At 39.4% G+C, this 27,924-nt stretch overlaps 1 protein-coding gene across 4 annotated transcripts in view; it reads right to left on the bottom strand.

Annotated features, from left to right (window-relative positions):
• Positions 1 to 24,660, bottom strand: part of LOC112867452 (cyclic AMP-dependent transcription factor ATF-7) — a 91,439-nt gene extending 66,779 nt beyond the window's left edge. Inside the window, exons 1-3 of one of the 4 annotated variants that reach the window (XM_086713227.1) lie at positions 24,116 to 24,132; positions 22,884 to 22,971; positions 4,828 to 4,896 (exon numbers count right to left, since the gene is read on the bottom strand). In XM_086713227.1, coding sequence (XP_086569353.1) covers positions 4,828 to 4,875 — 48 coding nt within the window. In that variant the 5' untranslated portion in view covers positions 4,876 to 4,896; positions 22,884 to 22,971; positions 24,116 to 24,132. Of the gene's footprint in view, positions 1 to 4,827; positions 4,897 to 22,883; positions 22,972 to 24,115; positions 24,133 to 24,185; positions 24,431 to 24,516 lie in introns of those variants that run through there. The other 3 variants (XM_086713226.1, XM_086713230.1, XM_086713228.1) reach the window with 3 other exon arrangements.
• Positions 24,661 to 27,924: the final 3,264 nt, after the last annotated feature.

Genomic DNA, 27,924 nt, shown 5'->3' with positions numbered 1-27,924 from the left:
TCAGTGCCAGGTAATAGGGAAACATGCCAAAAGGATAGAATTAAAAATCCAGAGTCCCATAGTACCAGTATGGTCCATTTAAAGGGAGGGCTGGGATAACAGAAAAAGTCTCTATAGATTTGTGTTACATAGGCAATAAAACATATACCTTTGTAGTATGCCGGCATTTAACCAATCATAGAAGCTATTTGTTGCCTCATATATTACAAAGCAATAGAGATTTAAGGGATAATGTTCATGGAGGCAGAGGATACGAAGCAATAAACAGCACTGGAGGTTGGTTAAATGCCAAGTGAAGCCAGGACTACAGCACCATAAACATTATTCCTATTATATGACAAGATAAGGAGGTACAAGAAGCTGCCCTCAATCCCACCACAACTAGGGCTCTATTGCTATTCTTGGCCTTAGAAAGGGAAAGCAGGCCCTGGAGGTCTATGAGCTAGTTATGTATTTCAGGTCTCAGATATGAACAGAACCTCAACCTGTACCTAAATGTCCTCTGGGAGAAGAAAAGATCTGGTAGGACACATCCGTAGGGGGAAAAAAAATAACAAGAGCTGATCAGGTCACACTGGACAGAGAAACAATCAAAAGATTTGTCCTTAAAAGGACAGAGTTGATACAGAGTTGGTTATGACAGAAATCTTTCTCAGTGGCTAATAATGGGATGATACTGTGCATTAGAAGTATCTCCTCCGAGGAAATGTGTTCCTGTTCTTAAGGAAATAGACATTCTAAGTAATAAGCTTATATGATCAGCTTCTGCTCAAAGGCTTTGTTATGATAACCAGAAGGACTACTGAAATCTGCGTAATTTGTACTGCAAAACAGTGTCATGTTCCAGAGAGGGAGGTATGGGAATATGGAATTTGTTGACTTCTAGTAATAAAAACTGGACAAAAAACGTCTAAAAGATAAGTTATCTAACTGCATTTACAAATCCAAGATTACTGTCAAAAACATAGTACAGCTGACCTTCGAATGACACGGGTGTGAACTGGGCAGGTCCATTTGATAAACATAGTACAATACTGTAAATTTTTTCTTCCTTACAATTTCCCTAATAACATTTTCTTTTCTCTGCTTACTCAATTGTGAGAATACAGTATACAGTACATATAACATACAAAATATGAGTTAATCAACCATTTATGTTATCGGTAAGGCTTTAGATCAACAGTAAGCTATTAGTAGTTAAGTTTTTGGGGGGGTCAAAAGTTGTATGCAGATTTTCAACTCCCCACGGGTGTTCCTAACCCCTGCACTGTTCAAGGGTCAACTGTAATTGTTTCTGCTTGCACATAAAATAAAACAACTTTACAATCCATCTTTAAATAAAAATGTCTCTCAAAGCATCAAAAACTTAAAAGACTGGGGCGCCTGAGTAGCTCAGGTCATGATCTCTCAGTTTGTGGGTTCCAGCCCCACGCAGAGCCCCACGTCGGGCTCTGTCTGTGCTGACAGCTCAGAGCCTGGAGCCTGTTTGAGTTCTGTGTCTCCCTCTCTCTCTGCCCCTCCCCCACTCACACTGTTTCTCTCTCTCTCTCTCTCTCTCTCTCTCTCTCTCAAAAATGAATAAACATTAAAAAAAATTAAAAGAAAAAAAAAACTTAAAAGACTACCTAAATTCAGCACCAAACGAAACTTTTATTATTTTAATAACAGAAGCAAAGCCATTTTATGGTCAGAATGGTTTTAATTAGATGCTATCTTATAAACATTTCAAAAACCCAAACCACTCAAATTCAACCAACCCTTTGCCACAGGGTATCTGGGGTACTGTTGCCTTAACAACACTAACCCATTCTCTGGAGGCAGCTCTATTAACTACTCCTGCTACCACATTCCATAGAGAGGTATTAGCAAGAATATTGGTTTCCCTAAGTTCCTCTTCATGAGAGTGATTAGGCCTCAAGAGAAACACGGTCTCAACAGGAGAACAGAAATGAAAGGGCTCAAAACACCCTCTCATCTGTCTTTTCAGACAAGAATGCAGAGAACACAACCTTCAGCAGCCATCTTTTTTAAAAAAAGTACATGCAGCATATTTAGAATTCAGCTGTGTCACATCAGACTTACTGTTGGGAAGTGGATCATGAACAGAATCCAAAAATAACAGCCATTAAAGACCTAGCAACCAAAACATGTTTACGTATCCATTGAAAGCCCGGTGGTTTTGATTATATGGTGGAGAGCATAATCCACTAGTCTATTTTAGGTAAATTTTCCTTTCACCTTCCCTTAATATTAAGGCGTAAGATGATTTCTGAGTTTAGGGCCCATTGGGTAAAGTCCGGGCACAGAACAGATACTGAAATAATGCAAGATTCATATAGTTTTCGTCTGTTGGTTGGTTTTTTAAGGATCAGTCTCTTGAATTGTAATTTGCTTTCATTCCTTCTTCCACTAAGTGGTATACCGGAGCCACCGATTTTTGAGGCTTCTATGGCAGTAAGTTCCAAACCATGTCTTGTAAAAATTATCATGATCCTTATCGCCAGTCCTGGAATTTACATAGCCTTTTAAAAAAATTGTTATTCTACCATTTCTGGAATAAAAAATTTGAATCAATGACAGAGGATTATACATAGCTTGAAGGCCTCAAAGGGGCTCCAGGATGAAACCATTTTCAAGGGATATAAGGAAGTTGGATGACAGGCCAAGGGTAGTTTGCTTTCCCAAATTTATCTTCTCTGCCAGATTTCCACTATTTCATATAATAGAAAGCAATCAAGGTAAAGTGAGTCTTGCAGAGATCCTAGAGTTAAATTTTACTTAGATATTGGGAGAAACTTGGAATAAGACTAAATATAACTAAAGAACTACAATTGTACCTAAAGTTCTGACATGCAAAGGAGTTACCTTCATAGACTTAAGCCGTAGTTTTCTATGCTTTTCTATGAAACAAGTACCTTGAATCCAAAAGAAGATACTCATCTCCCTGAGTACCATATCCACTAAAGGGAAAAAAAAGCCTTTGGGACTTATACTAGAGGTTATAATGAGTCCTAACAACCAAAATACCAGCAGACAGTTCAGAAATGGGAGGAAGAATAGGGGAAGGAAAAGGCTTATGATAAACAGTACCCAACAATACAAAAGGAACCAAAGTAAAAAGTCCTACTGTTTTTACCACCTCTAGTCCAAAAAATGCAAAACAAAAAGAAACAAACAAACACAAAACCATCTGGGATCTCACAAATTTCAGTGAAAACTACTCTTTTCTGATAGACAGTCTGAAGAAACCTATTTAAACCTTTCTTCCTCCGAGAGCTTAAGAGATGATTTTCCATTTTAATTTCTTTAAGTCCTTGTCTAGGTGGTTTTCAGCATACAACATATAAGAGGGGCACTGAGTAGCTTAAGCCATGAACAAAGAAAAATAAATGTAAGTATGAGAAAAATAACTCTTTTCACCAAAAATGCAGATTTTTAAAGGGAGATAAGTGAAAAGGATCCCAGGTATCAATTATGGAAATCACAGTAACTACTGCTATCAACACATCCACACACAAAAATCTGGAGGGATCAAGTTCAGATATATATTCTAATACAGCTGTTTGAAAATGGAAACAAATTTATCCTAATTTCTCAGGTGGCTTCTATTGTAAAAGAATAAAACATAAATCACACGGGGAAAACATCCAACCAACAATAAAGTTGAAAACTCTGATAAGGAAGGAAATATACCCTATGATGCTGAATACTTCAGAATATAATGGCTTTTTTAGTCTTCTCTGAAATTTTCAGCATTTACTGGAATGTGGAATCATCCTTCTGCCCATTCCTTGTCACCACCCCCATCTCATTCACCTCTCAAATTCCAATTCCTAGGAATCTCTGGAACTTAACTCTCTCTTTTTGTCTAAGTATTTACAATGTTTAATAGAACTAGTCTGCAATCTCACATACCACCAGTAAGTGTCACTGGGCAGTCACATGGCATATTCCTAACTGAACAGAAATTCAACCTTCAGGTTCCATAAAATCAATTCATGAAGGCAGATAAAACTTTCTTTGTATTCCTTTCTTCATCCTTTGTGGAACATGGCAGTAGGGAAGGGTCTAGGAAGAAGAGTTAAGAAGGTGCAAAATGGGGAAGAAGAAAAAAAAAAGGCAACTTCAACAAAATTACTTTATTAAAAAAGCATATAATGAAAAATATCTGACACAAAATGTACACATATGCAAATAATAACATGGCAGCTGACGAACAGCACAAGGCATTTCATGGCATAAGAGAGGGAAAATGGCTAAGAAATCTCGTAGTTTATATATTTGCTGCGACATCTCAGGTTCTACACTGGATTTGCCTTCCCTACATAGACAGATATCTGCCTTAGCTACCAGCAATGATTTTCTGGATCAACAGTCCAAAGAAACTTTTTTTTTTTCTTATTTAAAAAATCCAACAGATTCCAGCAAATTGTGGTTCACAGTGAACGGGTACATTCTCGGCTGCCTATTCTAAATGTTAAGCAGACTTTTATATCCATTGAAGGTTGAGGAAAAGATATTTCTAAACTTGTTTTGTATTTAGATGGATAGCTTTATAAAGGAGGAGAGAGCAACATGTATTCCCCAACACTGTGTGTCGGGAAACAAACACCAGTAGAATAACAATATGAAAGAGAGCAAGGCAGATTTCATTACGGTAGAGTGCCTACACTTCCTCATAACATGGATTTACACACTGCAAATCCTCTGATCTGATTACCTCCAGTGATCACGTAAAATACCGGCTTTAAACTCTTTGCCTTAGTGATAAAACAGCCACTTTGATTCACAACGAGACATTCACAATAAAGTATATTGTAAACGTACCTGTCCACAGCCCGGGGCATTGCACACAAACGGTCTGTCGTCTCCCATATTTCATATAGCAGAGCGGAGCTGAGGAGGGGGAGGCAGGGGGAAAAGTTATGTTAAATACGCTGGAGTTTAAAAAAAAAAAAAAAGTGCTTCAAAAATATCAAGCCTAGAAACAGGTGCTCCAAGAATGCTGTCTATCAAAGCTATAAACACAGGCTACTTTGGGGAGACCCATTAGACAGGTGGCATATGATCTACCGCGCCTCAACTGAAACTTTTAATTAGAAAAATTTAGACCTCAATAGTCAAGGAATTTCAGACCTTTTGCTAGATTTTCCCTCTTTCTGCTACAGTATATAACACACTCCTCTAGTCTACTGAATTACAACCAGTGCAGTTCCCTATGTCAATAAATCCACAGAACATTCGATGCGGAAGCCATATTTCTGAACTAGAGAAGACCAAAATTTGTCATTTAATTAATTAAGGGATTATAGGAGGGGTGCTCCATTTTACAGGGCTATAATCTGGCTCCCTGGTGTATAAACTACGAGACTGTTGGCAAGGGCCGTTTATCCCAGATTATTGCCAAAGAAAACAAAGCACCCATCCTATTGGGCTACACGGGAAATGATTTTCATTAATAAAAAAATAAAAATAAAAACCTTCTCTCCCCACTGGGAGCCTCCTTCTCCCCCCACCAATCGTCTGTGGCAAATGGAGAAATATCGGTGCCCTTCCCCCTCTAATTCTATTTATGGCTAGGTTTTTAAAAGCAGCAATAAAACAAATGTCGACTCTTTGGGGGTTTACTGGGTGAATATGTTCCGGCTGTTTGTGCTGCTCTCAGCCAGAGTTCTTGGGCTGCTCTGTTGCAGCCAACAGATGTGTGCTGCTGCAGGGGATAAAAGAAATGGCACTAAAAGGCATCACCATCCATCCTCTCTATTTCTCTGAAGAATTTAACAGGGCTTACACTGTTGTTGTTTTTTAATTATTGAGGCTAAACTCTTGAAATGTTGATAGACATTCCTTGTCAAAGAACAATAATTCCAATATGAATGCGTTGGGAAAATTTCTCATTTCCCAACCAGGAATAAAAATAGAGGTGGAGGTAGATAAGGATGAGAAATGCAAATCCTAGGGAAAATATTCCTAAAAGACAAACAGTGTTTTGAAGGGGTGGGGGGAAGGGCATAAAAATAGTCTTCATAGAATAAACTCCTAAAGGACATTTTTGAACATCCTTCTACAAGAAAGAAAGGGGTATAAAAGAATATTAACAAGGGAAGATGAAAGAGGAAGAAGAAGAATTTGAATATGCCTAGAAACAACTTCAGAACTGTAACCAAAATCAAAAGGTCAGAGTTAACCTCACTCAGGTCTGCATTAAAATAAAATGTTAAAATGCTGGACTGAATTTGGTAATCAGAAAAGCATGTTTAAAACTCAGAGGGTAGCTAGGTAACATCTCTTCTACTCTCTTAAGACTCACTCTGGGGTTGGAAACCAGTATTTCTGGTAGTCTGATCAGTAATTCCACAACTAATCAGTGTTCAAAATTGTGGGGTGCCCCATAAAATAGAAAGGGCTTCTTAGTCATCTTTCAGGGTGATAGGAACAGGGTCTAACTATGAAGGAAACTGATGCTGCAGCATTGCTGTAATGGAAGGGAGCCTGTATGTACATAGGTGTACACAGATTTATATCACATTTAGCCAGGATAAATTGCTTCAATAAATTCTGTTCCTAGGAGAAGCCAGCTCGAGCTGATGATTGGGTACTGGGAAAATGAGAGCTTTATTCTTTTTCACACAGCCCCAGGACAAGGGGGTTTTCTGGTTTGTTTGTTTTAAATACGTGATGAGTTTTTTTAGCACTTTCTGGAACTATGACATAGTGCAAAAAATAAATACAAGTAAATAAAAGTAAATAAATACAAAGACCAAGGCCACTAGGACTGAAAATTCAGAACATTTCTGGAAAGCAATTCGTCTCTGGAAAAATTCCTAACTGCTGTGCTGGAGATAATTCCACTTCCTAGTCCCCAAACCTGCTTTCCTGATATAATCACAAAATGAGAATTTTATTTCAACAAGGTCCTCTAACAGATTTTTCAACCAGGACTAAAACTACAAGGACTAGAGCAGACATAACATAAGGAACCAGGCAGGATTCCTTCCTTTTACCTTGGTTCTGTTATTTGAGGCTAAATGTTCTGTCTTCTACCTAGAAGAGGAAAAGGGTGCTTGCTGGCTGAGGATTAGGGCAGCGCCGGCACAGAGAGGGATTAAATACACTCTGGAACAATTTCCCTCAAACCACAAAATTCAAAACTTAACTTGGTTTTCTTGGTTTTGTACAATCACATCACAAAATATGGCTTCCAAATTTTATTTAACTGCATCCTTACTAGGAATAGAAATGCAATATCATGACTTTCTAAAAGAAAACAAAAGGCAAAACCAAGTTGGGGGAAAAGTATTAAATGTAACAGAAGCAAGCATTTTCATGGCTCTTTAAATACTGAAATCTTACAGTCACTAACTGGGATTTCCTGCTTCCTTCCCACTTTACTAGCTTTTGTTTTGCCATTTTCACCAAAAGGAAGATCACAATGGGAGGAAGAAGGCCCTCTTTCCTAAATACCCACAATTATTCTTAAATCATTCGTTGGTCTCTTGCTCTTTTTCATTTCCATCATTCTTGCTTTTTCACTTCAAAGTGATTTGTCTTTAAAGAATATTTAGCAACAACAATAATGATCTGTTCTCCCACTTAAAATTCTAGGGGCACCTGGGTGGCTCAGTCAGTTGAGCATCCAACTTTGGCTCAGGTCATGATCTTATGGTTCATGGGTTTGAGCCCCATGTAAAGCTCTGTGCTGACAGCTCAGAGCCTGGAGCCTGTTTCGGATTCTGTGTCTCCCCTCTCTCTCTGCTCCTCCCCCACTTGTGCTCTCCCTCTCAAAAATAATAAACATTAAAAATAAATCCCGGGGCGCCTGGGTGGCTCAGTCGGTTGAGCGTCCGACTTTGGCTCAGGTCATGATGTCACAGCTTGTGAGTTCGAGCCCCGCATCAAGCTCTGTGCTGACAGCTCAGAGCCTGGAGGCTGCTTCAGATTCTGTGCCTCCCTCTCTCTCTGCCCCAACCCACTCGCATTCTGTCTCTGTCTCTCTCAAAAATAAATAAACATTAAAAAAAAAAGTAAAAAAAAAAAATCCCGTTTACATCTTTTTAATTCCCAATCTGCTGCATCAATTGCTACATATAGAGAATGTGTTGCTTATTTCTATTTGATACTTAAAACAAATCTCACACATGAGAGAGGTCAAACTGATGCCTTCTCAAAAACAAAACCAACACATTTCTATAGTACAGACTGAGACAAAGGTGAAGTCTTGAATAATAATGCTGCCATTTACTAGAATGTAACTCACGGCCCATTTGTAACTGTACAACTTGACAAGTAGATCACATGTCTGGGCACGACACTCAAGTCTGCGGTCTTCTCCATGATCTATTCCTCAGGATGAAACTCAAGCATTTTATAGAACTAGCCAACAAATGAAAGGCAAAGGATACATATATTGAGAGACACTTCCAAGGGGAAGTGAGATGCTTTCAGAGGAGATCGTAGAACAGGAAAACAAAGATGCTGAAAAAGGCTATCCTAGAGGTCAAGTCTGCAGAGAAAAAGGCTCATGTACTAGACTCACCAGAATGCATAAATGATAAAAATTACTATTTATTCAAAAGACAGAAAGTTATCTGAATGCTAGGAGAGAAGTGAAGAAAATCCAAGGTTCAGACACTGATTTTTATTAACTGGGATAATTTCATAAAATCTGTTACATAGTTTTGACAGAACCAGAAGTATATCCTAAAATGGTCAATGTGCAAATAAGAAAACTGATTCTCTATGTGTACACACACACACACACACACACACACAGGTATATCTATCCTTTTTTCTTCTTTTTTAATAGAATGAGGATGGAATCTGTCAGCGAGGACTACGAAGTCAGTTCTCTGGACCCAGGTGTAATATGATTATTTCTTTAGTAACCAATTGCTGTTCATAAAATGGCCCAATTTTTGTAAGGAATAAAAGCCATATACGAACACACCCAAGGCCCTGTTCTTAGGTTCCTAATAACAAAAAGCAGATACTACTAAGTATATAAAATGAGAAGAACATATTAATATCAAAGAACATTAATATTAAAGATTCATGAAAATCTAGAAAGGGTTCAGACTAGCTATCATTCATTCATTCAAAATGTATTACTTAGGGGGGCGCCTGGGTGGCGCAGTCGGTTAAGCGTCCGACTTCAGCCAGGTCACGATCTCGCGGTCCGTGAGTTCGAGCCCCGCGTCGGGCTCTGGGCTGATGGCTCAGAGCCTGGAGCCTGTTTCCGATTCTGTGTCTCCCTCTCTCTCTGCCCCTCCCCCGTTCATGCTCTGTCTCTCTGTCTCAAAAATAAATAAAACGTTAAAAAAAAAATTAAAAAAAAAAAACCAAAATGTATTACTTAGGAACTACTAAGTGCCAGGCAAAGTGGACATAAAAAGACAGAGGCACCTGGGTGGGTCAGTCAGTTGAGCACCCAACTTTGGCCCTGGTCCTGATCTCGCAGATGGTGTGTTCACACCCCACATTGGGCTGACTGCTGTCAGCACAGAGCCCACTTCGGATCCTCTATGCCCCTCTCTCTGCCCCTCCTCTGTTTGCACTCTCTCTCTCTCTCTCTCTCTCTCTGTCTCTCAAAAATAAATACACATTTTTTTTGAAAAAGACAATAATCCTTTGCAAAAAAAAAAAAAAAGAAGAAGAAGAAGAAAGAAAAGAATCTTTCACTCATCTGTGGCAAAGAAAAACTAAAGCCGAACAGTAGTTAAAGCAGTAAAAAACAGATTTTATTCAGAACTATTGTAATAGGGGGAAAGAGACTTCAGTGCAGAACTGGGCTCTGTTCTAAATACATCATGGACAAGTGGAAATTTACAGCCAACGACCACAGTAGGGGTTAATGGATAGAAAATTACTAAAAGGAAATATCAGGACAAAGGGGGATTCTGGCTAAACCGACCTAATAAGATTTTTTTTTAATGTTAACTTATTTTTGAGAGAGTGGGGGAGGGGCAGAAAGAGAGGGGGCCAGGGGATATGAAGTGGGCTTTGTGATGACAGCAAAGAGCCCGATGTGGGGCTCAAACTCATGAACCAGTGAGATCATGACCTGAGCCGAAGTCGGATGCTTAACCAACTGAATCACCTAGGCACCCCCAAATTCTTGCTAAAGATGGGCCAGAATGATCACATATAACCTGGGGGATTGAGAAAGATGGAGAACCTGATCAGATGTGAGGGTAATCAGATATCGAAGGTGGGGGGGGGGTGGTTCTTGCTAAAACTGGATCTTACAAGAAAGTACACAGGTAGGCCTACAAGAAGGTTCTCGAACCTGACTAAAGTTTGGTCAAAGAATCTTTGTCAACTGGCATGAGAGCTGCCACATAAGTGGTAAGAATGATGGCTTAATTTACAAGTTCAATTAGTCAGATTGATCAGTATATATATTAAATCCCTTGCTATTTCTCTTATTCTTTGTGGTCATTTGTCAAGTTCCTTTGCTAGCCAATTCCAGAGTATAGACAAGAGCACACAAAAGAGGGATTAAAACTCTTGGTAAAAGGGGCACCTGGGTGGCCCAGTCGGTTAACCGTCCAACTCTTGATTTCAGCTCAGGTCGGCTCAAGTCATGATCTCATGGTCTGTGAGACTGAGCCCCGTGTTGGGCTCTGTGCTGACAGCTCAGAGCCTTCGTGGGATTCTGTTTCTTCCTCTCTCTCTGCCCTTCTCCCACTTGCGTGTGCACTCTCTCTCTAAATAAACATTAAAAAAAAATAAAGACTGGGGCGCCTGGGTGGCGCAGTCGGTTAAGCGTCCGACTTCAGCCAGGTCACGATCTCGCGGTCCGTGAGTTCGAGCTCCGCGTCGGGCTCTGGGCTGATGGCTCGGAGCCTGGAGCCTGTTTCCGATTCTGTGTCTCCCTCTCTCTCTGCCCCTCCCCCGTTCATGCTCTGTCTCTCTCTGTCCCAAAAATAAATAAACGTTGAAAAAAAAAAATTAAAAAAAAAAAAAAAAAAAAAAAAAAAATAAAGACTAAAGTCTAACGACATATTTTAAGTATATACTTTACAGCTACTTTGTGCCTAAGGTACTTGATGTGACTTAGTACAACGAACTAACTCTATGCTTTCCTTATCATCCAAATAACATAGAGGAGGCTCCATAGTTTTTGGTTAGAGGTTTAAGAAATTGGGAGAAGGAAGCTATTTGTCAAATTAACCCTTCACTGGCCCTTGAAAACAAAACCTAGGCCAGAGCTGTTAAGATACATTTTCAAGTATAAAAGAATGCAGTAGAAAGGGCATCTTCATATAAGACTTTTGGGAGTACATACTTGAACAATCGTTCTGGAAAGCCATCTGGCAATATTTATATTAAGTGTCTTAAAATGTTTTATATTCTTTGAACAAATCATTCTTTCAGGACTTTATTCTGAGGTTAAAGCCCAAAACATGGATCACTTATGTATTAAAATGTTCATCATAGTTCTATTTATAACAACAAAAAAGGAACGGAAATTAAACATTTAAGAAGAATGGATAAATATAAATTAAGATATTGCCTTACAATAGACTATATTTAAGTTGTTAAGAATAACGTTTCTGAAAGCTATCTAATGACATGAGAAAATGCTATACATTCTGTGGGGGGAAAAAGCAGGCTATCAAATTGCATATGTGGGGCACCTGGGTGGCTCAGTCAGTCGGGGGCCCGACTCATGCTCAGGGCATGCTGCATCGGGCTCTCTGCTGTCAGCAAGGAGCCTTCTTCTGCTCCTCTGTACCCCTGCCCCGCTTATGCTCGCTCCCTCTCTCTCTCTCAAAAATAAAATAAACATTTTAATTTAATTTTTTTTAAAATTTTTTAATAAAAATAAATAAAATTGCATATGCACCATAATTCCAAATCTACAAAAAAAGAAAACAAAATAGGGACGATGCCTGGCTGGCTCAGTCAATAGAACAAGTGACTCTGAGACTCTTAATCTTGGGGTCATGAGTTCAAGCCCTACATTGGGTGTAGAGCCTACTGAAAAAAAAAAAAAAGCAAATAATAATAATAATAAGCATAAAAAAGATAAGGGAATTAGCATCAAATGTTAATAATGATTATCTCTGGGTAATGGTATTCCAGGTGATTTTGTTTTCTTCTTTGTACCTTCAGAATTTTCCAAAGTCTACAATGATCACAGATTGCTTTTAATAAAAATACAGAATATGATGTAATCTAATAAAAAAAAAATGCTGATCTGCATGACTGAAAAAAAAACAAAACATGTCTAATGAGTTTCAAAAAGGCCCACATCTGCTAGACTATTCCAAAGCACTAAACAGCATACTTACAAATCATACAAGGTTGTTCGTTCTCTACTACAAAGCAACAGAACCAACTGACAAATTAACAAGTTCAAAATGGACTACCAAAAAATCTTTCTAAAATTATAAACTAACAGCTCATATAGAAATAGACACAGTGGAAATTTAAACATAACGATACACAGGGTAATCAAGCAGTTCAAGATAGTTCCTCCTTTGTTACCTTCAAGGACTCATTTTCAGAATCCTATGAATGCTCCCTAACAACTAGTATTACTTACATTAAACATTCAGAAATGGCCCCATCCATTCATCATAAAGAGAATAAAGAGCTGAAATCAAGCTTAGCAGGTACTGAATGCCTTTCAGCTCAGCTATAAACAAGCTAAAAAGTTTAGACAGGCACCCAAACAGAGCTCTATGGACTCCATTTCCTTATGATATTAAAAAGAAATAAATTATATACAAACAGTTCTCCTCCAAGAACATAACTTTGGATACTAAGTTTCTGACTCTAAGATAATTTAACTGCCGCCAAGCAAAGAGTACAAACACCAAAGATCTCTACCACAGCAGTCTCAACATTTGATTCTCCATAGGATACTCGGTGCTACTGTGATTTGCATTACATCTAGAAAAATGATTTAAGGAAAAAATGCCAATAAACATATGAACTGTGAGACTATAATACATGTTATGTGAACCTCAGAAAACAAAGACTCAAGTTTTACTAGGCAGTAGATTATTTAGGAATTGAAATTTCTGTTCATAAATTCTGAGTTTGTTTTCCACTGTGTTATTTAGCATAAAAACAGTTTAGCATATATTATTTCACTAGTACATAAACTAACTGCTCCAAAAGGACAATATAGAAAGCACATACATCATTACAATCTTAAACTAACTTGCCTTACTGTTTTATATCTGGGTAAAAACACAAAGCGTAAAGCACTTTGCTAACTAACTAACAGACTGGAAAACAGAGGTACAGAGTTATAAAAAAAATGGGCAAAAGATGAGTCGAGAGGTTGAGGTTGGCCTGAATCCTAGTTACCTATTCTCACACACCTGAAAGAAGATATAAAAATTGACAGCACATCTTTTTAGGACTCCTGAAAGTTATATGACAACTTGTATATTATATAACTACTTCCAACTGAATTGTGTCTTTCCAAAAGTTTACACACAGTAGGTGTTTCTTACATGTTTATTATATAAATGAATGTCCAGAAATATGAATTTGAGGGATTATAAGTTCTTGGAGCATTGTTTTTGTCTAGGGAAATTAAATAATGTTATAGTTTTAACATTAAGTATATTTTATTATAAATTTTTTCAATTTACAATCCAGTTCTAGTATATGTCAAGGATTGGCAAACTTCAGTCTGTGGGCCAAAGCCAGCCTGCCACCTGTTTTTGTATGGCCCACAAGCTAAGAATGGTTTTTACATTTTTAAATGGTTGAAAAAAACCATAAAAAAAGTATTTCAGAACACATAAAAATTATATGAAGTTTGGGGTACCAGGGTGGCTCAGTTGGTTAAACGCTTGACTTTGGCTTAGGTCATGATCTCATGGTTTGTGGGTTCGAGCCCCACATTGGGCTCTGTGCTGACAGCTCAGAACCTGGGAGCCTGCTTCAGGTTGTGTGTCTCCCTCTCTCTGCCCCTCCCCTGCTTGTGCTCTGTCTCTCTTTCTCTCTTAAAAACAAACATTAAAGGGGTGCCTGGGTGGCTCAGTCAGTTGGGCGTCCGACTTCAGCTCAGGTCACGATCTCGCGGTCCGTGAGTTCGAGCCCCGCGTCGGGCTCTGGGCTGATGGCTCAGAGCCTGGAGCCTGTTTCCGATTCTGTGTCTCCCTCTCTCTCTGCCCCTCCCCCGTTCATGCTCTGTCTCTCTCTGTCCCAAAAATAAATAAACGTTAAAAAAAATTTTTTGAAAAAAATAAAAAAATAAACATTAAAATAATCATCATAATTAAACGATACATGACGTTCAAATTTTAGTGTCCATAAAAAAAAGTTTGAAGGGCAAACAACCAAGCTTATCCTTTGCATGTTGTCTATGGCTACTTTCGTGCTACAATGGCAGAGTTGAGTACTTACAACACAGACCTCACGCCTGCAGAGCCTAACATATTTACTCTCTGGTCTTAGTTTGCAAACTCTTGATATTCATAAATAACTATTATTAATTAAAGTACATGCTTAATTAGGAGATCCCAATTATAAGAAATGTCAGAGTATATGTGTTAATTAATAAGAACTTTTATAATGTGACTATTCAACCAATTCCTTTTTATTTGACTACAAATTTTAGAAATTAGGTTTTCTTTTTTTTTTTTTTTTTTAAGTAATTTCTACACCCAACATGGGGCTCAGATTCACAACTCCAAGATCAAGAGTCCTATGCTCTTCTGCTTGAGCCAGCCAGGCACCCCAGAAATTAGGTTTTCTTAAAATAAGATTAATTAACCTAGCTCTATAGTTCTCAATCTTTAGCATATTCACCTGGGCACCTTGAAAAATGCTGATTCCTATGCCTCCTGGATTCTCTTGGCTTTGGGACCCAAGAATCTACACTTAAAAAAACACCCTGGGTAATTCCAATGCAAATGGTCAGTAACCCAGCATTTGAGAGGCACTAAAGTGGTTGGAAAGTTTAGTTCTTCCACATAGTAAACGCGTGTATTTTTCCAGTTTGGTACTATCAGACAGCAGTTCTCAAAGTGGGGTGCAGGGATGCCCATAGATCCCTGAGACCCTTTCAGAGGGCCGTTCAAGTCATAGATGGGTAAACCATCTGTTTAAAGGGCAAGATAGGCTAATTCATTTTACCGTAATAAGGTATTAAAAGTTCACAGATGTGGTTTTAGATTCTACACAACAGCTAACCTTTAAGAAACTACCACATTTTGGATTCTGGTATAGTATCAAGGAAAGGCTATCTACAACTATCTGAAAAGAATCTTTCCTTTTCCTATCAAGTATCAGTGTGAGCCCAGGTTATCCTCATATACTTCAACCAAAACAACATAGTGTAACAGACTGGATGCAGAAGCAGGTATAAGAATCCAGCTGTTTTTTTTTTTTTTTTTTAATGTTTATTTATTTTTGAGACAGAGAGAGACAGAGCATGAACGGGGGAGGGGCAGAGAGAGAGGGAGACACAGAATCGGAAACAGGCTCCAGGCTTTGAGCCATCAGCACAGAGCCCGACGCGGGGCTCGAACTCACGGACCGTGAGATCATGACCTGAGCCAAAGTCGGACGCTTAACCGACCGAGCCACCCAGGCGCCCCAGAATCCAGCTGTTTTCTATTAAGCCAGATGTTAAAGAGATCTGAAGCCCTTCCCCTAATTTTTTTTGACACTATAATACAGTTATTTATGCTATCATTTTAAAGTAATATTTTTTCACAGTGCCTGGATGACTCAGTTGGTTGAATGCCCAACTCCTGATTTCGGATCAGGTCATGGTCCCAGGGTAATGGGATGGAGCTTCGCACAGGACTCCGTGCTGAGCATGGGGCCTGCTTGGGATTCTCCCTCCTCTCTGCCCCTCCCGCCCTCCACTCTCTCATGCACTCTCTCTCTAAAAATAAACAAATAAAACACATTTAAAAATAAAATAAAATAAATATTTTTTCAACTGCTCCATTTTAATTTCTAGTATGTTCAATATCAATAGATATAACCAAGACAAACCAAAGCCCTTTGGAGTCCCCAACAATTGTAGAGTATAAAGGGATAGGTACTGAGACCAAAAGCAGTTTGAAATCCATTGCTTTAAGAAATACACAAACAGTAGAATACCCTGGACTGATCAAAGAGAAGGTTAAAATTAATTTCTGGATTTCGAGCTCTGACATGCAGGGACAGGTTTCAAAAAAAGGAGCCAGCTTAAATAGACCAAATAGTTTTGTAGCAAATGACTGAAAACAGATGGGAGTGAGAATTAGGCTGAATCATAAGTTAGGCAACACATGGCCAAAGCTTGGAACCTATCTGAAAGCAGCTTCATATAGGCAACTACTTGACTAGAATTTTTTTTTTTAAGTCTCTCTAGGCTTTTGGAGGATTCAAGGAACTATTCTGAGCTATCCTCAGAAAAGTTAATAAAGCAAAGACAAAGAAGCAACAACCTGCTAAGCAGGAAGCAGAGTTAGAAATAACTAGAGAACATTATACCTATTTATGTTTGGCTTCAATATGCATTTTAGGAGTCGAAAAATTCCTGGAAAATGGTAAGCTGTCAAAAATCTAATGTTGGGGGCGCCTGGGTGGCTCAGTTGGTTAAGCATCTGACTTCGGCTCAGGTCATGATCTCACAGCTTGTGAGTTTGAGCCCCGCGTCAGGCTCTGTGCTGACAGTTTGGAGCCTGGAGCCTGCTTCAGATTCTGTGTCTCCCTCTCTCTCTCTCTCTCTGCCCCTCCCCCACTCACACTCTGTCTCTCTCTCAAAAAATAAATAAACATTAAAAAAAATTTTTTTTTAAATCTAATGTTGTGTTTTGTGTTTTTTCCTACTCATTTTCAGATAAAGTATCATCACTAAAACAATAAACCAACACCAGTCAACCCCAAAACACTAATCTTTTAACTTTTTTTTAATGTTTATTTATTTTTGGGAGAGAGAGAGAGAGAGAGAGAGAGTTTAAGTGGGGTAGGGACAGAGAGAGAAGGAGACACAGAATCTGAAGCAGGCTCCAGGCTCTGAGCTGTCAGTGCAGAGCCTGATGCAGGGCTGGAACCCAGGAACCACAACATCATGACCTGAGCCAAAGTCAAACACTTAACTGAGTCACCCAGGCGCCCCAAAATACTAATCTTTAAGGATAAATTTAACATCTTCATGAACTTACTATTTTTTTTATGGACTTAATTTAAACAGACTGCAAACAACAACAAACCTGATAGACTTTAACATTAAACTCCAGTATGAGGTTGGTCCTAGATAAGAAATTGCTACAGTTATCTCATGATGACAATCATGGCAATGGTTAGAAACTGTCCGGGGTGGGGGGGGGGGGGGGGGGCCGGTATCTATTTTCTAAGACTGTCCACAGACTGGCAACACAGTGATCTGTTTGGGGTATTCTAATGCTCATTGATTGGCTTTCAACAGTCCCAAACACAGATGTATAAAATATCAGCAAACTACTGCTTGCCCAAAACTTAAAACAATAAAGAAAATGGTGCTACAGGAGACAAGTTAGTATCAGAAACACCAGAAAAACCATGTTAAATAAAACCAACATGGTGTCACTCAAGTTTGATAAAGCTTAAACAAACATTACTGGCAAGAAACTTGGTGCCAACACAAATCATTTATAGCAGTCATATGTTCTATCCAATAAGTCATCCTGTTTTTATAATATAGTCAGGCATATTCCTATTCAAAAAGAATGATTACACTCTATTTTTTAATGTGAAAAAAATGTAATTTTTCTACCACATTGTAAATTTTAAGCCCCAAATACAGTATGACCAATTTAGCATATAAATCTCCTTTGTCCATTATGTCAGCAAAAAGCACTATACCAGATAAGAAGATATTAATAGGTAATTCTACTCAAAACAAGTTGGATTTTGTGAGAAGGTGGGGCTATGTCAAAACAATGTCCCACAGAGGCCCAAGCCACAAGCTCACAAAAAGTGACTTTTTAAGCTAAATCATGGCTCTTGTTAGACCTTCATAAATTGACATTTATTAAGGATAAATGCAGTACTGAATAGAAAAGGGAAACCTTTTTTTATTAACTAAACTCTACCTCCAACGTGGAGCTCGAACTCATAACCCCAAGACCAAGAGTCTCATGCTCTACAACTGAACCAGCCAGGTACCCCCAGAAGAGAAATTCTATACATGCTCGGGTTTCAAATATATGAGAACATTTAGAATTAAAATCACCAAAAAATGAGAAAAAGCTAACAAAGTGAAGTTGTGAGTCTCTAATGAGTTTTGTTCTCCTACTAAGTGTTCTTATACCCTTCACAATACTAATGTAGTAACTCACAGTTGCCTTAGTTGGGAATCTTTCCTAGGTGTCTGCTTACAAAGCTTTAAAAACTACATAACAAACTGGTCTTTTCATAAAATTTTTCCTGAAATATAACACTCATCCTTCCTCTCTAAGGAAGCCAAGCAGTATACATTTACTTTCAAAACTAAACTGAATCTTCTTCATTGTATACAGGCAGTGGGTATATTATTCAAATCCTTCCCCCACCAAAAAAAGTTTCTAAACAAAAGGATAAACAAGAGAAGGAAAGGAAACAAAATACTATGACTTAAGGAAAGAAAAAAAAAAAATTCTTTCAATACAAAGTATCCACCAGGGAAATTTTGGAAAGAAAGTATCATGATGAAATATTTAAAGACATGAAATGACCCCAATGCAAAATATTTGTTGTTGTTGACTTTTGTTTTTTGTTTTGTTTTGTTTTCTGGTGTTTTTGCTCAAAGGAGTTATTTCTTCTCATTTATGTTCCTTACTTTTTGTTTAGCCATTCCCACTGGGTCAGTAGAACCATTTCAATTTCATTTTCTTTACACTCTATTTTTCTTCCTGATTCTTCAACAGTAAGTTCTTTGATCTGAGTTTCTATTTATGAATGTGTGGACTGGAAAGGACCTTGAGGGGTCGTCAAGTCCATCGTTCTGCTTTCCAGGAGAATTCGTAACTAAACAATCTCAGATGGATGAGAAGCTATCAAAAGAAGATGCATCCTGTCCCTAATGGCATGCTACTTTATTCTGCACAGACATTTCCATTCACAATTTGCAATTTTCTAAAAGTGAAAGTAAAAATTAAAACCCCAAAAGAGGAAGGTGCTTTAAAAAATGCATTTATCAGCTAAAACTGCTCAAACATAAATTCAACTATCAGGTCTAAAATTAACACACAGGAAAGTTGTTGGCTGCCAACATCGTCTTTAGTCCCTAGAGAGATGTCTTCTGATTTCTGGCTTATTGCTAGCACAATTTTACCTACAGCACAGAACATGGCAAACTTAGCCCACCACATCAATAAACTGTAATTATAAATGTCAATTTTGTGTGTGTGTGTGTGTGTGTGTGTGTGTGTGTGTGTTTTCTTACAGGTGGTATAGGTTTTTATTCCAAACAGAAAATGAAAACTTAGGTCTAATTTGGAGGTATCAATATTATGGGGCAGCTACAATATAACTGTTACATGGGCAAAAGTTTAATTTTTTAATACGTAACTTAAAATGTGGAGGGAATGGGGTGCCTGGGTGGCTCAGTTGGTTAAGCGTCCAACTGACTCTTGATTTCGGTTCAGGTCATGATCTCACAGTCCTGGGACCAAGCCCTACGTTGGACTCAGCGCGGAGTGTGAAGCCTGCTTGGGATTTTCTCTCTCTTTCTTTTTCTCTCTCAAAAATAAATACTTAAAAATAAATAAATGAATAAATGAATAAAATGTTGAGGGAATGACATTTCTTCTTAAAGGTTTCTTTTTTTTCCTTCCTAAAAGTTTCTAAAACAGAATTTCACCTGATGACAAAAAACATCCAACTATGAAGAAACACTGTTAATCATTCTAGAATTGTTTAAAAAATAAAGAAAAAGTAAAAAAAAAAAATAAATAAAGCAGGACCAGCAATGTTGGAAATGGGAGGAAAATTACAGCTAAAAAATAGGGGAATTATTATTTTTTTAATGTTTATTTATTTTTGAGAGAGAGAGACAGAGCATGAGCAGGGGAGGGGAAGAGAGAGAGGGAGACATAGAATTCGAAGAAGGCTCCAGGCTCTGAGTTGCCAGCACAGAGCCTGATGTGGGGCTCGAACCCACGAATGGTGAGATCATGACCCAAGCCGAAGTCGGACGTTCAACCGACTCAGCCACCCAGGCGCCCCCAAAATAGGGGAATTATTAAATAGATGGCTTATGAACAACCGGCAAGTAATGTAGTGATATATAAACACTAGCGTAACATAGCTAGGTAGCAACTAATGTCTAACTTCATTTCTTTTTTTTTAATGTTTATTTTTGAGAGATGAGAGAGGGAGAGAACGTGAGCAGGGAGGGGGCAGAGAGAGGGAGACATAGAATCCAAAGCAGGCTCCCGGCTCTGAGCTGTCAGCACAGAGCCCAATGTGGGGCTCAAAATCAAGAACTAAACCCTGAGATCATGACCTGAGCTGAAGTCGGACGCTTAATTGAGCCCAGGAGCCCCTAACTTCATTTCATTTTTTAACAGGTCACTAGCCTAGGAGCTCAGGGATAGGTCAGAGACAATATATTTAGATTTCAACAAGATACCTCTTCATATTTCACAGGAAATGTAGGTTAAGAACATAAAACAGTAGGTGGATTCACAATTGAGTTTTACCCAAAAGGTTGATTAATGGAGTGCTGATTTACAGAGCATCACTCCACTCTTACTTATTTTTACCAGTGACCTAAAACAAACACATAGGGGTCATGTTTATGTCTTGTTTATCAAATTTATCTATCAATGATACAAATATGAGAATATGACATGAGGAATGGCCAAGAGGCTAAATAACATTATTAAGCTAAAACAATAAACACAAACTAACAAGACGACAATAACAAGGATAAATGTAAGGTCATCAATTACATGTAAAAAATTACGCAAATTAATGCAATCTTAGACTTTAAGAACAGAGGTACCAAGTGCAGCAGAAAAGAGGCCATACTCTCCCTTGTACTATGTATTGATCAGATTATACCTGAGATGTCATTATTTCAGTTCTCGATAAGAAACCCTAAAGATTCAGGAAACCAAGTTGATGAAGAACGTGAACTTTATTAAAAATGGTCATTTGAGGAATGGCTGAAATAACTTGGGATATCTACCCCAGTAAGAGAAGCCTCTCTTCATGGGACATAACCGTCCTCCAATATTTGAAGGGCTACCATGTTGACAAATAATTAGGTTTATTTATTGTAGCTGCAAATGGCAGAACTACAGAGCTTCAGCACAATGTAAAGAATGTTCTAAAAGTAGACCTCCAATAATGGGATAGGGTATCTGTGAAGTGGGGACCTCTTCCTTATAACATTAGGAAGTGAAAAGACCCAACTACCAGGGATTCCAAATATAATGTATTTTCATATTTCATGAATATATTGATCCCCAAAGAAGCCTGCTGCAGGAAGACAACATTCAAAAACCAGATGCTTAAAAATTGTTTTCCTTGACATGTTTCTAAATAGGTGGAAGACCTTTTCTCTTTTTTAAAGTTTATTTATTTTTTTTTAGTATTCTCTCTCTACATCCAACATGGGGCTCGAACTCATGACCCCAAGATCAAAAGTTGCAAGCTACACCGACTGAGCCAGCCAGGTACCCCGATGGAAGACTTTTTCATGAACTCTAAAATCATAATACCATTTTCAGAGAAACCAACAACAAAAGAAATTAATGCTTCTTCTTTCTTAATGAATGCTGCATTTGTTTTTCTCAAAGAAACAACATCTGCATCTTAACTTTAGTACCTTTATCAAGGGATAAGGGACAATTATATGCCAGCCTGCCAACTAGTCTCAAGAAGAGAGCTGTCTTTGTTATGCATGTACAAGGCAACGCTATTTGCTCCACCTAAAACTTCCTTGCAAGGAGAAGACTCCTCCTTATCAGGCGTGGATGAGGCTGCTTGAACACTGACTCCCTCCTACTGAAGCCTAGGAAAAACTCCGTCTTGACATGTACAAAACAGTAACTTGTGAGAACTTCAGAGCAGCTGTGTTCAGGCAGAGCCAGGGACTTTACTTGAGGCAAAGCAGTATAGCTTAAGAGTTGGTTGAAAAAAACAATTTTCATTTTGGAAGTGGGAGAGGAAAGAGAAGGGAGGTACAAGAGCAGTATCCGTGAACATTTAAAAGCAATGGTAAACCAAAATGCTTAAAAATTACAACACTGAAACTCTCACAGGATGTAACCTTTGATCCACAAGCTTAAAGATGAGGAATATTAGCACTCTCTAGCTTTCTGCTAGGTGTTAACACTAATGAAGGAAAAAAGAATCTTGCATTTAATAGTGCCCAAGTTAAAGCCATCACAAATTCTAGGATGGGAGAATAAAACAAGGGACTTTGCTTCTTCACTGTATATTTTTTTGTGCTGCTGTCAGGCAAACCGCAAAAATGTCTGAATGCCCAACAGAACTGCTGTAAATGTGAAATACTGGAACCCAATTCAGTAATTAATGCCAAAGTGTCAGTAATTAATTAGTCTTAATGTGTTGTAGGGGCAACTTTCTGGCCAGGAGAAAAAGCTCCAAATGGTCCCTGAAAACCGAAGGTTAATACAAAGCAACACACTCCAGCTTCTCTTTATGTAACAGCTTTACCGGCATTTCAGACATTATTTTGCTTCTCAAAAGTAAAAGGAGAAGAGAAGGATGGAAAAGGCAAATCTATGCAATAGAAAAGAAGTTATTAATTAATTGGCTGCATTGGTTCAATCCATTATTAAATACACAACTATCAAACAAAGGGCAAAGGCTTGTCCCTTTGCTGTACAGAATTAAGAACTGGTAAGACTACTTAGTATAGCTGCCAAACTTTTCTTTAGCTTCTTACAGACATGTTACATTTCGCAATAGTCTCCACTTACCTTACATCCTCCATGTTTAAGTACAAATTGTGTTTGATTTCCTCAACACTTGCCCTAAGATATTATGACATATCTTTAGCTTCTGAGTCTAGACACAAAGGAAGAAACTGAATTTTTTTCACTTTCCTGAAATACATGTCCATCTTATTTACACCATTTAAAATATATAAGCTAATGAAAACTAACTACAGCCATCCATTTAACAACTCTTCAAGAATATAAGTGGATACGACGTTTAACAAAACAAACTTCAATTTAGTATATTTTTCTGTGCTTACAAGAACTGTAAAGACCGATGTCTTTATAAGAATTACTTTACTTATACTACTGCAAAGTTTTTAAACATAAGAATCAAGCGAGCTTGCCCAGAAAGCTCTGCAGACCCCCACAACCCTACACTTACTAGGACACAACCTTCGAAGATACTAAAATACTCCTCTATTAAGTGGAAAACAAACTTTTAAAGTTAGGAAAGTAGCAACGCGGCAATCTGGGTAGGAGGTGCCCTGGGTAGTAAACACCCCAGTCAGAGAACATAACAAGCAATTCAGAGCAACATATGACTCCCAATGGGGCTCCAACTTGGGCTGCTTAAGTCCCAAGCCCCCATCCCTGAGTTTAGGAAGATAGGAGTGTAGGAAAAGGAAGAGAGAGAGAAAGGAAATCACAATAGAAGTGATGAAATTGTTCTATTTTTCTCCTCCTGTACCCCTATCCCACCATTCTTGCAAGCTGGTCACCAGACTAGGTGCCCTATACACCAAAAGCCCCGAATCAATATCCTAGGCTGCTTCTGATACCTAGGCTAAAAACGTATCTATCAGCTGTCTCGTTTCCAAACACCACCTCCTTTACCCGCTCTGAATTCCTACACCCTTCTCCAAACCGATGCTTTTTGACTACTAAGTCCACCCCTATTAACTTCCTAAACTCATTCACTGAATCTTCTCCAAATTCAGACTTTCTCTCTGAAATCCTGTCCCTATGCTTTTTCATAATGCTGTCGAAATGCCAGGACTCCCATTTCCAATGATTTACTCCTACCTATCTTTCCAACCAAACCCAGTGCCATGTTTTCACCTACTCTCCCTACCTCCTGCCTATTACTCCTGGCTCTTCCAATGCCAAGCTCCTAACACCACTCTTTGATAAGCCTGGGTCTTCAACCAATTTAGTACCCTTCCCCTTCCTCCCGTTCCACTCCATCCCCTGATCCTCCCATTAGGCTCTACCAGACTTCCATTCCCTCAGGATTCAACTCCCCTCTCCTTGCCACGCCCTGTGCCCCCCGGGGCTACTTACCCCAAGTTCTCCCCACACTTCAGGCCTCTGGCCCCGCCTTCCCCCCCAAAGGAAGGAGGCGGTAGGAGGGAGAGAAGAGGGGCGGCACTCCGCAAGGTAAGGACGATCTCTCATTAGTGTTCATCGCCGCCAATCGTAGCTTCCTTCTCTTTTATTGGCCGGCGTTAGCCCATGCCCCACCCACTTCCTCAGACTGGGCCCGGCCACCGCCTCAGCGCCCCCGTCCAACACAGACTGGGAGGGGAGACCCCGGCCTGGGACACTGGGACTGGCCAGAGTTGAAAGGGAGACTCTGCCAGATCATGGACTAGTTAATGTTAAAAGAACTCACCCGCTGGTAGCTCCGTCGCCTCCCGCCCGCCCGCGTTCGGTCCCACAATCTGTCTCCAGCTCCTTCTTTCCCCCCTCAGCGGAGCAGATACTTTCTTCTCGTCCGGCCAGGGGCTCTCACCTCTCGCGAGATGTGGGGGGTGCTGGGGGAGGAAGGGCGAGATCTGTAGGACCTAAGTTGGAAAGGGGCCGAAAGGCGGGGCTCCGGAAAAAAGAAGGGGCCGGGCTTTCGGTGGGTCGGGCTCGACTGGGGAGAGAGGCTGAGCGAATTCGGTACACACAGGTTACACGTGTTTGGCTGTGGAATATAGGGGTAAAACGAAAGGGAAAGGGAATCCTTCCAGATGCCTGTAGTGGTGGAGATCCAAAAGGTAGCGTGAAGGGGCGCCTGGTAGAAGAGGATGCGATTCTTGATCTTAAGGTCATGAGTTCAAGCCCCACCTGGGGTATAGCAATCCCTTAAATAAATAAACTCAAAAGTGTATATTCAAGTAAACATTCTAGGGAATGAGATTATTTAAAAGGAGCGCACTTTGGTTTCCCCTCCCTTGGCCGCTAAAGGAGCACACTTGAATAACAAGAGTTTTGGGGTACCTGGGTGGCTCAGTTGATTCAGCATCAGACTCTTGATTTGGGCTATGAGCTCCACCCGAGAGACGGAGCCTGATTGGGATTCTCTCTCTCTCTCTCTCTAAATAAATAAACGTGGAAAAAAAAAAAAAAAGAAAGATTATACCTAAATGAAGCTGTTTTAAAAGAAAAAGGGGGCGGGGAGGGACTTGAGGCGGATACACAAGGAGATTCAGGTTGCCAAACAGTTGAGTAATTGCATTTTCTTCTTTGCACTTAGAATAATATCAGTGTGGCCATAACTCTGCTATGTGTGTGACTGCATAAGGGGTGGGGATGGTAAGGGAACTGGCGACTTACAAATAAATGTGCAGGTTGTTTCTACTCTCCTCCAGAGTTATCACTTCCTTAATTGGAAAGTAGTGTGAAATGCCCTTAGTCCTAGAACTGGAGTGAATGTATTGGAAAAAACAAGCCACCTACCTAAGCAGTCCCAACCCTGTTATTTAGTTAGCCTGTGACTTCCAGCGAGATGATTCTCTGAATCTCTTTACTCTGGGGCTAGTAATCCCATTTTACTCAAAGAGTTGTAATGATCAAATGAGATTAAATATATAGCACTGGGAATTAAAGAACACTATTTATTATTCAGTAAGTATTTCAACAAATACTTAACAGGACATAGTATGTGCAAGGCACTGTTCTAGGCATGGGGAGACGAGCAGACAGACCAAGTCCTGGCTCTGGTAGAAGTTATATCTTTGTGGGGAAGGGGAGACAGTTAATAACCCAATAAACACAAATATTTCAGTAGTGAAGAGTGCTTTCAGGGTAATGAGACAGAAAGTGGGGAGGTGGGGAAGCAACTTTTAGTCCTGGTGTCGAGAAGGCCTCTTTGAAGAAGGAACATGTTTGCACCAGCAGTTGAATTACGAGAAGACAGCCTTGGGACGATTTTAGGTAAAGCATCAAATGGAAAGACTATATTAAAATTTGTTCTCATGTGGTAACCAAGATGGTACTTTAAAAAAAAAAAATTAGGGGTGCTTGGGTGGCTCAGTGGGTTAAGTGTCCCAACTCTTGATTTTAGCTCAGGTCATGATTTCACTGTTCCTGAGATCGAGTCCTGCATCAGGCTGTGCACTGACATTGCAGAGCCTGCTTAGGATTCTCTCCCTCCACTTCTCTCTGTCCCTCCCGTGTATGCTCTCTCTCTCAAAATAAATAAATAAGCTTTCAATTATTACTATTTTTTAAAGATTTTTATTATATATATATATATTTTTTAGAAAGAGAGAGAGAGCACACATGAGTAGGGAGGAGTGGAGGGAGGAACAAAGAGAGAGAGGGGGAAAGAATCTCAAGCAGGCACTGTGCTCAGAACAGAGCCTGAGGTTGGGATCATGACCTGAGCCGAATTCAAGAGACTGACACTCAACCAAATGAGCCACCCAGTTGTCCCAAAGATTTTATTTATTTATTTTTTTAATTTTTTTTGACGTTTATTTATTTTTGAGACAGAGAGAGACAGAGCATGAACGGGGAGGGGCAGAGAGAGAGGGAGACACAGAATCGGAAACAGGCTCCAGGCTCTGAGCCATCAGCCCAGAGCCTTACACGGGGCTCGAACTCACGGAGCGCGAGATCGTGACCTGAGCTGAAGTCGGACACTCAACTGACTGAGCCACCCAGGCTCCCCACCAAAGATTTTATTTTTAAGTAATCTCTACACTCAGCTTGGGGCTGGAACTCACAACCCTGAGATCAAGAGGCACATGCTCTTCCAACTGAGCCAGCCAGGGACCCCCAAGATGGCACATTTTATGTTACATGGCGTTTTGCCACAATGAAAAGACCAACCAAACAAAAATCAACTTTAAAAAGTTACCATAATTTTAAGTAGAATTGACACAAAGTACTACCAATGGAATCTATTTTCTCTCAGGTAACTTGCCTCTACAGCGTTATATTAGTTGGCTTTCTGAACTTCCTTCCTGGGATATCGTCCATCCTCATAGCACCCTCTAAAAAGTAGAAAGAATCCAGGTGATTTCTCCCTAGGTAACAAAGGTGAAACAGAAGCATAGAACCACTTATGTTCTTGTGAAGTGAATTGAGAAAAGTTGAGAAAAGTCTTGGCTTCCAATCTACTCTCCCCTGAAACAATTCCTAGTTAAAAGAATGCAACAATAGAAACAAATCCTCAGTGAAATGGGAGATTTGTATATAACAGAAGTGGCATTAAAAATCAGGGAGTAAAGGGGCACCTGGGTGGCCCAGTGGTTTAAGCGTCTGATTCTTGGTTTCAGTTAAGTCATAATCTCATGGTTTCTGAGATGGAGCTCTGCATCAGGCTCTGTGCTGACAGTGTGGAGCCTACTTCGGATTCTCTTTCTCCCTCTCTCTCTGCCCCTCCCCAGTTCTCTCTCTTTCTCTCTCTCTCTCTCTCAAAAAAAAAAAAAAATGTAGAGGGTAGGGGTGCCTGGCTGGCTCAGTCAGTGGAGCCTGCGATTCTTGATCTCAGGATTGTGAGTTTGAGCCCCATAACAGGTGTAGAGATTACCTAAAAATAAAATCTTAAAAAAAAAAAAAAAGGGAGTAAAGGATTCTACAAATTGTGTTTGGACAATTGACTATTACTCTATACATACAAAATAATAAATATAGTAGCTAACATTTATAGATCTTGCTGTGTTCCAGGAACCATTTTATTTTATTTTTTAAAAAAATTTTTGGGGTGCCTGGGTGGCTCAGTGGGTTAAGCGTCCGACTTCAGCTCAGGTCATGATCTCACAGTTCGTGAGTTCGAGCCCCACGTCAGGCTCTGTGCTGACAGCTC

Source organism: Puma concolor, chromosome B4 (genome assembly GCF_028749965.1).
Source record: "Puma concolor isolate L17-30 chromosome B4, mPumCon1.1.hap2, whole genome shotgun sequence".
Lineage (NCBI taxonomy): Eukaryota > Metazoa > Chordata > Mammalia > Carnivora > Felidae > Puma > Puma concolor.
Note: the sequence above shows the minus strand (reverse complement) of the source record. Positions and strands in the feature narration are given on the sequence as shown.